This window comes from Pundamilia nyererei, unplaced genomic scaffold (genome assembly GCF_000239375.1).
Source record: "Pundamilia nyererei isolate P.nyererei 1_Seehausen unplaced genomic scaffold, PunNye1.0 scaffold00015, whole genome shotgun sequence".
Lineage (NCBI taxonomy): Eukaryota > Metazoa > Chordata > Actinopteri > Cichliformes > Cichlidae > Pundamilia > Pundamilia nyererei.
The window spans coordinates 4623146-4633356 of NW_005187416.1; the positions used below are offsets into that span (position 1 = coordinate 4623146).

The 10211-nt window shown below is 39.6% G+C and overlaps 1 protein-coding gene across 1 annotated transcript; it reads right to left on the reverse strand.

Annotated features, from left to right (window-relative positions):
- Positions 1-6397: 6397 nt before the first annotated feature.
- On the reverse strand, positions 6398-10094 carry LOC102208566 (microfibril associated protein 3). Its single transcript, XM_005725445.1, has 3 exons — positions 10005-10094; positions 8723-9008; positions 6398-7349 (listed from the first exon to the last, which is right to left on the reverse strand). Exons 2-3 carry the CDS (start codon positions 8961-8963, stop codon positions 6613-6615), a joined length of 978 nt encoding a protein of 325 aa, XP_005725502.1. The 5' UTR covers positions 8964-9008; positions 10005-10094; the 3' UTR covers positions 6398-6612.
- Between the last annotated feature and the right edge of the window lie 117 nt (positions 10095-10211).

The window sequence follows — 10211 nt, forward strand, 5'->3', positions numbered from 1 at the left end:
TTGGAATAGTGTTTGAATAATACTCTTATGGCATGTTTGGTTATTTGGAAACTCACCAAATAACCAAACTTAAATGTCTTTCTCCCTATAACATCATCATGCAGCTAACATTGGTATTGGAAATGATGATGTTATAGGGAGAAAGACATTTAAGTTTAGCTGACAGTGTTTGTTTGTTTGATTGATTGATTGATTTAGGCATTGACATGATATGTTGGGGTCTTATTTAATTTTGTTGCCATTCATGTCTGTTGAATGATCTTGAATCACTGTGGTCAGAAATTCAATAAAATGCAAATGTTCATAAATTGTTAGCAACCTTTGTTGTTCAAAATTTACACAGTAAAACTTTATACATGTAGTTGCACCCGTTCAAATATCTAATCAGCCAATCCGATTGGCAGGGGTTTGTTGGATTTAGTCATTTAGAAAAGGTCAGGATGACCTGCTGAAGTTCAAGCCGAGCATCAGAAAGGGGGACAAAGGTGATTTTAGTGACTTTTAACATGTTGTGTTTTTTTAGCAGTAGGCTATTCTGGGTATTATAAACTGCTGGTCTACTGGGAATTTTCCACACATCTCCAGGGTTTACAAAGGATGGGACAAAAAAGAAAAAGAAAAACATCCAATGAGCAGCTGTTCCCTGGGAGAAAAGGCTTTGTTGATGCCAGAGGTCAGCAGAGAATAGCCAGACTTCTTCGAGCTGATAGGAATTCAACTGTAACTGAAAAAAAAACACTCAATACAACCAAGGTATGCACAAGAGCATCTCTAAACACACAACAGGTCAAGGCTTGAAGCAGATGGGCATCAGAATACTACACATGCTGCCACTCCAGACAGCTAAAATCGGGAAATAGAAGACTAGAAAAACGTTGCCTAGGACTTGGTGTAAACAACATGAAAACATGGATCCATCCTGCCTTGTGTCAGTAGTTGGTGGGGGTGTGATCATGTAGGGGATGCTTCTTGGCACACTTTGGGCTCCTTTAGTACCAACTGGGCATCGTTCAAACACCACAGCCTGCTCTAGTTCTGTTGTCCATCTCTTAATGAGAACAGCATTAAGAGATCTCAAAGCTGGTTTCTTCAACATGGCAAGGAGTTCACTTTTGGGATGTGATAGAACAAGTGAGTTAAATCATAGATGTGCAGCCAGTAAATCTACAACTGTGTGATACTGTCATGCCAATACACACCAAAAACTGTGAGGAATGTTTCCAGCACCTTATTGAATCTCTGCCACATGAATTAATTACAAATACCGTGGTAGCATCACCTTAGTAACAATAGAGAAGCCACATTTATTTCCACAAATGTGCAGTATTTACCAAATGTGCAAACTGGAGAGAGACTCCTACAGTGTTCCTGGCATTTCTACATTTCTCTGTCTTTCCAGCCCAGCATCCTGCTGTGTTCATTATCCATCCATTCATTGGAAAAACTGTTTCTGTCTTACATTCAGAACACTCTGAAGCCACATCTTTGCTACACAAGGATCACTTTTTCATATGTTTACCTCATCATTTAAAACTTTGACTATGTTTATTAGAACCACCCAACAGTGTGCCACTATACTGCAGATAATCTACAAAGATCATCTGCTCATGTTTAATAAAACTTTCAAAAGAAATCTCTGGATTTTGCTTTACGCTCTCATTTTCAGGTCAATGAGGTCACATTTTTTATAATAATATACAGATATATAATAGATCATTTTTACCAGCTACTATAAATTAGCACCACATGGCCAAAAACGATGCTATAGACCACACAAATGTGGTTAATATTTTGCTTTTAAAGGTCTGTTCTACTCCATCTAATCTGCTGAAAAATACAAATGCAAAAGCACACGGTGACATTTTAGAGAACAGAGCTTTTAAACACGGCGATATCCTCACAGCATGAAGCATTACAAATATTTTTTTTATCCATGTTGGTAACAATTAACTTGACTGGGATCCACAGAACCCTTACCTCACCAGCCATTAATATTAACGGGTGTAATGCAGGTAGTGAAGCTTTGATTGAGGCAGATCTGGAATGGCAGATATCCTTAACATGCTGTTATAAAAGTACAGCAGAGCAAAAAAGTTTTAAGTATCCTTTGTCCTTCAGTGTACAAGCAGCTCAAATCTGAGAGGATGCAAGATGAAGGGAAAGCACACATACACAGAGCAAATAGTAGAGATAATCATGCCTGCTGCATCTAATGAACAGATATAACAAGCACTTCTCTCATTGTGTCATCTAATTTATCAGCTATTGTCCTGCGCTCCTTTTTTCTGTCAAGCTCCTTCAGGCTGATTGCAAATAAAATAGAATTAGCAATCATTTTCTTCTAACCCGATTTAATGAGCAATTTAATTTCAAGAGACCCAGATTTACTGCTTCATTCGTTTAAGTATGTATACATAATCAAACACACATGCTCAAGTATGTGGAGGAATTTTTTTTTCTTTTGTATTTCCCTCACACACACGCGCACACGCAGAAAGTGCCATCCTTTTTGGTCCAATCGATTCATTTAGTTTACCTCAATGACACCGGAGCCTGCTGGAAATATCCTGTCCTTAAAATCTTCCTTCCCCCCTCCTTAAACGTCTGCTTTGGCCCGACATGATGAATGATCGCTCGGGCCAATCAATTCTATTTAGATAAGCTCGCCTCCAGATAGGACAGGAAAAGGAAGAAGGATGGATTTTTTTGAGTTATTCAACACGGAGGCCCAAGGTTATTGTTATTTGGGATGTCCGCCAAACTGATATTTCACGGGTAGGGCGGACTTGGTAACTGTACGAGCTTGAGGAGTCTCACAAAGATGATCGAGGTGCAGAAAAATGGCGTTCGCTTTTCTGTGATAACCGGACTGCGGATCTAAAAGAATAGACTTGGTGTTGTCTTTGTCTTAACAATCTTTAATTTTCACAACTGTCCACTCTGATGTTGGCTTTCCAAAACCTTTAACCACTTTTCCAAAGTTACTGCAAAAAGTTAGGTTTTCCTGCAAATTGTTTTCCTGAGCCATTCATCGGTAGATATGCTTCATCATCATCATCATCATCATTTTACTATTGAAAACACAAACCTATGGTTCAAATGCAACCTTTGGACAGATGGCCTCACATTTCCTTCAATCAGGTTTTTTGATATGAGACAGAACTCATAGCTGAATCAGTGACTGCAAGCTGCCCAGTCCCTCAGGCAGCATTTCCCCTGTCATGCTTCATGGCCGGTGTGAGGTTCATTTCCCGAAAAGCTGTCTTTGGTAGGTGCCAAATATGCCTGCTGTTATTGTGGTCAAACAACTGTCACGAAACTGGCCAACCTTAGTTTTCTTTAAATGTTCTTTCTGGAATTCTAAAGCTTTTTCCTGGACCTGCAGCTCATGCAGGTCAAATGTATGTCAGATCTCTTTGTACCTGAAGAATCTGCAGATCCTCTGATGGCTTTTTTGTTTTCAGGCCACTCTCTGAATTCAGTGGCCTGTCTGTCCTAGAAAAGTTGTCATTACCAGACCCATTCTAATTATGTGTTTGTGAGGATTTGATTAACGTAGGGGTGTCATTATGTTTTTATGTGACCTGAGAACACCTACACCTTTATCTTTATACACATTTGTTCTTAAAAGTAAAATAATTTTCAAAAGTACTTTATATGGCAAAAAAATATATTTTTTTACTGCCCCTTTACCCACATATATGTTAGTCTTTTATATAAGCTGTGATAATTGCTTTAAAACTGTACTTGACTGTGCACCTCCACAAAATATAGAGTTCAATGCAAAAGTTTTGAGCCATCCATTATTTCTTTATATGTTGCTAGGAACATGAAACATGGAAATACAGCATATGAAGCAAAAACAGAGTTTGTGTAGTTCTAGTGAGCTTGAGAGTCAGTACTCTGTAACAATACTCCCACATCGCCTCAGTAATGTTGAGGTGTGGGCTCTGGAGAGGCCAGTCCACAGCTGATAGCACTTCCATTCTGGCATTATTTTACTGCATTGGGAGTGTGTTCGGGATCATTGTGATGCTGAAAAATGAAGCTGTTGCCAATCAGACGCTTTCCAGATGGTTCATAAAAAAGTTATGGTACTTTTTCTGTATTCAAAATTATTACAATTTTGAAAGATCCCAAGACCACTGGCTGAAATCCAGCTGATGACAGGGCCTCCACCATGTTTTACAGATCCATTCATCTGTCCATGATGTATCTGGGTGGATTTCAAAAACGAGCATGGATAAATGTTCATATGTCTTCCCTTGTTAACCTGCACACCCCTGTACAGTCTCATTTATTTCAAAGTCTGAGGATATTCCAGTTATTCTAAAGATTTTAAAATAGTGAGATTAAAGTAGGCATCACTGCCTGGGGAACATTTGAATTCAAGGCCTTAAGTCAAGCAAACACACCAGATCAGCTCCATTTAAATAAAAATGGATAACAATCCAGCCTTATTAATTTACATGTGTCTGGATGATTTTACCAGATCTTCCAGCTTCACCCAGATGTAAAGACTTTCACCTAAAGTTCCTGCAAAATGACAGCGTCTGCAACAAGAACAACAGCTTTCTAAACTGGATCCGGTGTTTAATCCAAGCAAGACACTGACATATGGGCCTCAAATCAACACTTTGCCCATGAGATGTGACAGTTCAGCTACCAGCACTAAATCTCTCTCTGCTGGTATCAAGTCTTCATTGACATCTGTTAGCAAGCACAAGCTTCCTTCAGGAGTGTTACAGCTTGTGAAAGTAGCAGGGTTGGAGATGCTTAACCCAACAGCTCCACTGTGTGGCTCATTTGGAGCATTGCCTGTAAATAACTACCAGACATTTACACATTTTAATTGTGAATTACAGGCTTTTGCTCTCCCTTTATGAACTGCAGTAGAATTATGTGCAAACACAATTCAGGTTCTGCCACTGACTCAGTGCTGATTCATACGATATAATACAGGCTTTTATTTCCTTTTTTTTTTTAAAACATGCGCAGTAAAGAAGCCTGCAAAGCTGTAAATATTTTCACAGATACCATGGAAACAAATACTAATACTGGTGTTGGAGGCACACTGTGCTGTGCTGTTAATAAAGTTTTAATGAAAACAATGAATTGTGCCAGGAGTCATTATTTACCTTTTGTACTTCATTAATCTGTCAACATGTCACACTCCTTAAATCAGTATGGGTGCCACTATGACTCACTATTTACTCACACGACACAGACGTGTGTTACAGACATGGAAGAAGCTCTATGTGAAGGGTTTTCAACATTTTCTTAACAGCTGATTTAGTTTCAGGGTGTGAAATCTCAGAACTATAAAACAGATTCTATGGAAAAGGCTAAAATACTGAAAACATCTTTAAGTTAAATTGTTTTTCAAATGGAAAAAATATATACATATTTCTACATACACGGGCTATGTATGTCAGTGAACATCTTGTACCAGACATATCAGTGCTTCCCTTCTATACTTGATTAATCTGAAGTTTCACAATGAAATAAATGACTCTGCAGATGCTGAATGTTACTATGCCACAGAAAGTTATAATAAATATAAACTGACTTCATAATAAAAATGTTTTTGCTGGCATAGAGAGATCGGGAAATGATTTATATATATGACCATTAAACAATCAGGAATTTTTCATCACAGCCACGATGATTGCATCCTAGATTTGCAGCTTATTCTAAAAATAAAAACGAATTTTTTAAAGAATCATTTATGCTACTTTCCCTTTAATGCTTCATATTACTTATTCAATTTTGAAAAACCCAACCTGTAATTAGCCGCTATCCTTACTCACAAATGACTACACAAACACATATGTGACACAGGAATAAGTCTTGGGATGATTATTTCTCCGGCTTTTACATCTGCCTTCGAGTTTCAAGTGAGTGACAGGAAGCGCTGACATGAAAACAATCGACACGGCGATACGAGAACATTTCATTGCAGCATTTTGCTCTGTGGAAGCTCACTGACTGTCAATGCGAACGCAAGTGAAGAGTAGCAAATGATATCTGAAAGAGGATAATGAGCGCTTGCTGCTTCATCGGCTGTGTGCAGAAAAACTCAAAGAAGGCAAAGTTAAAGGTGAGCCAACACGCAGGGTTGAAAAAAAAATAGGAATACAATATATTCAAGAGGGTAAAGGAGGAAAAAAAATTACTATTCTCTGCTGTATCAAACTGAGGCAAAATGAGACCGAGGAACTGTTAGGGAACAGCTTTTGATTCTTGAGAACAAAGCTGGACCTTTTGCACTTTCCTCATCATCACTAATTAAACAAATGTTAGTGTGCGTTTGTGTGTGTGTGTTGCATTATGTGCAAAAAGGGAGATTACTGCAAGCATAACGTAGGAATAGATGTGCAAAATGAAGGAAATTCAGTTTTAAGCAGGAAGGAAAACAGTATTTTAATGTCCACAGATGAATTCATAACTTATCATAAACAAGATGTTTCAATACAAGACTTGGTGACACAATTAAATAAGAAAGGGAGGAGATAAGAATGTTATCTAATAATCAGCTGCACAATTTAACAATTTCTTGATCACTAATTTGCAATCAGAAATTAGTTTTTGATGGGATTCACATTACTTATATCACACAGATGTTCGTGTGCCTGGTGGGAGCACATCAGCGGGTCCTCTATCCTCACTGACGGTCTTCTCGGAAGTTGCATGGACAGACACTTTGACATAGTCACCACCTCCATCATTCCTTTGCCCTTTGCTTGAAAGCAGTGCCTGCTCCTCTGCATCCTTGTCGGGGTTGGGGGGGGCAGTAATCTGTCTGTTCCCTCTCGCCACAGTCGACTCTATGTGTTCTGACGCAGGGTTCCCGGTCTCCCCCGTCTCCCCCGTCTCCTCTACCACCGCCCGGCAGTTTAGGATGAGTGGCGGCAAAGGCACGCTGCGGGCCAGCTCCTCGATGTGACGGGCAAACTCCATAGTTTTGAACTGCGTGACCTTGGCGAGCTCCACCGTCTTGGCTGAAGTGACAATGGGGATGCTCTTGGCAACCTCGAATGCCTTCTGCAGCTTCTCTGTGCCCTCTGTCCGGAAGAACTCATTGATGACCCTCTCCATCTCCTTGAGGTGGCTGCTGACCATGCACAGGCGGGCCACGTTGAGGATCATGGTGATGGTGAAGGCCACCAGGCACACAACGACGAAATGCAGCCCCAAGCCACTGTCAGAGTAGGCAACGCGAAGAGTCACCGTGTAGTTTTGGGTGCCGCCGCTGGCGCTCGAGGCAACGCAGGTGTAGCTGCCGCGGTCCTCAAACAAGACCTCGGTGATGTTCAGGATGCCTTCCTCTTGAATCTGCCACCTTCCACCTGCGGCAATAACGCACAACATATTTTTACTTTTACCACAAAGTTTCTCATTAAAACGTTCAAATCTCCTTCATCTCCTTAATCAGCAGCATTACCTAAGGCAATTTGTCAAAGACAAGAAATAGAAGGCAGTCATTCTTTTTCTCCAAACTCGAATCAGTACACATCTCTGTCACCTGCTGACAAATAGTTCAGCAAGTCAACCAGAATGACAATTTCTGGATTTCTTTAGTATTTGAAAATTAAAATACCTACAGAGACCTTTTGGTGACATGGTAACAAGTGTACAAATACAGAAGGTGGTTTTATTCAATGCCAGCGTCCTGGGTCTACAATTATTTAAATACAACATCGTGTAACACATTATAGCACATCGGGATGTTAAAATTCATGGAAGTCCAATTATTAAAATGGCAGCATGAGTTAGGTTTGCAAAGTTACATCTGAACAGACTCAAAGACTTCGGGAACAATGTCCTTTAGACAGACAAGGCCAACGTGGAGGTGTTTGGCAATAATACCCAGCATCATGTTTGTGCTGATAAGCTGTATTTGATTTTTGTTAAACACCTCACACTAACTGTTTGCTAAAGGCCAACTGTTTGACAGCTAAAACTAGGCCAAAACTGGCTCATGCAACAGGACAATGATCCTAAGCACAGCAGCAAATCCACAAGTTGCACAGGCCCGGCCAAAGTCCGGACCTCAACCGGACTAAACTGCTATGAACGGACCTTCAATTTATTTCTGTTAAAGGTGGTTCAGCAAACTACTGAATCATGAGATGTACTTAATTCATCACACACTGCTTCTGCAGTTTGTGTTAGATAAATAATGATACAGTGTGTCACATAGTGTAGGCCAGCAGGGGGTTTTCTACGGAAGAGGATTAGGGCCACTAAGTGGGTACGTCTTTTTTTTTTCTTTTTTTTTTTTCTTCTGAGAAAAAAGTCAGAATTCTGACTTTTTTCTCAGAATTCTGACTTTAATCTCAGATTTTTTTTCCAGTGGCCCTAATCCTCTTCCGTAGTTTTCAGTGTCTGAACACACAAAATGTTATATATGAAATGAAGCATACTTCCTTTTTCCACATACTGTTTGTGACTAAAGTATTATTCATGGTAAAAACAGTAACAATGATTGACTAAGTGATTGAAATGCTGGTTGAAAGGCAGTGCTTATGTGTCTTACTTTACATAAAACCTTTTTTTCACTTTCAGAATTAAATGCCACTGAAATATCAGCACGAGCACTAACTCTGAAAGTATGTTTTTCAGTTCATTTGATTGCTTTCAGATAAAAAAAAAAAAGCCATGCAGGACAAAAAGAACTCGAAGCTGATCAAAATCTCGCTGCTTCATTTCCTCGTCCTACCTGCGTCGTCACCCTGCAGGGGTCCTTTAGAGTTGTACCAGCTGATGTTATCACGGGTCCCGGTCACGTTACACGTAATCAGCATGCTCGACCCCTCCTTCACCACGATGGGTGGGATGCTAGCCCGCTGCATTGAGGTCACCACCTCTGACCCATTGTGAGCTCCACCTGCTTTCCAGCAATTGAGCAGTAAGAATGTGGCGAGCCAGTGAGAGAGGTGAGGATTATGAGGCAAAAACATGTTGAAAAGAGCCACAGGTTCAGCTCACATTGGGACGAGACAAACCTGCAAAACAGGAAAAGTCAACGGTCAAATCTGATGTAGCGTCATATGACAACAGGCCCTTAGCTCTTTAGTGTCTTTATAATATGTACGCCTGCATTTCACAAATTTGAATGTTTAGTATATTAGTATTTTATGCAGTAATCATCAGGACATAAAACCTTTACAGGACAATTTTAATTAAAAGGAAATCACTTGAGTTTTAATGTTGTGTTTAAGCTCTTCTTCCAGTGAGGTTTTTTTTTTTTGCTTGTTTGTTTGTTTGTTTTTAATCTTTTTTTTCAGAGCACTTTGTTGAATTCTTGATCTCATTTTTCTTCATGTCCCAACATTTAAATTACAAAATCATCACCCTTTTATTTGAATAACATTATAATTTTGCTCTGAAGTCACTTTTAGCTCATTTTTTAAAATCTATCTTTTCTGAACCCTGTGTAAGTGTACTGAAAAGAAATCTCGGTTATAACATTAAGTATACGGCGAACGGGACAGGCGTGAGGCACATTTACAGTGATGCTTAATGAGTGCGCTAAACTAACAATTCAGAATAAATTATCTGAAAAGTGGGCAATTCCTTAATTCGTTTACAGACTGAAAGTATCAGTAAACGGTACTGTGGTGCTATAATACAATGAGTTTTAAACAGAAATATAACATAGGTCAGACACAGCTTGATTAAATAACAAACTGGTTCTTGTTACCGCACTAGCGTCCCAGGCACGATAATGGTTTTCGAACTAAAACCATTCAAATTCCCACCTGTTGCCCACAGAAACCAAGGCAGCCAAATCCACCATCAGCAAGTGGCAAAAAACATCAGATATGTATAGGATTCAGTACCACGTACGAAAGTGACCCAGTTCGGATGTGAAAATATCAGATTTGTGCTGTTCACACCGTCATACCATGATCGGATATGGGTCGCATAGGGTCAAAAAAGTCGGATTTGATGCGCTTTCGCCTGCAGTGTGAAGTTTTACAATTATTTTAGTAATTTACCTTGAAGTGTGCCAGCCAAGGAAGCACAATCCATCCGATCCATTCACTTCCTAGTACAGGTATGAGTGAATGGGCGTGGTTTTCTGTCAACTCTTCCATGCAGGTAGGTGAGATCACGTCACTGTCGCCGATTTATTTATTTTACATTTTTACACGATTTATAAGAAATAATCTAAGTCAAACAGTTTATGTACTGAACGTTTTGTT

Bases quoted from the DNA above. Each gene is read 5' to 3' on its own strand.
- LOC102208566 (XM_005725445.1), bottom strand. From the start codon at position 8,963: ATGTTTTTGCCTCATAATCCTCACCTCTCTCACTGGCTCGCCACATTC. The intron at 7,350-8,722 runs GTAGGACGAGGA...TTATTGCCGCAG, and splicing joins CCTGCAGGGTGACGACGCAG to GTGGAAGGTGGCAGATTCAA.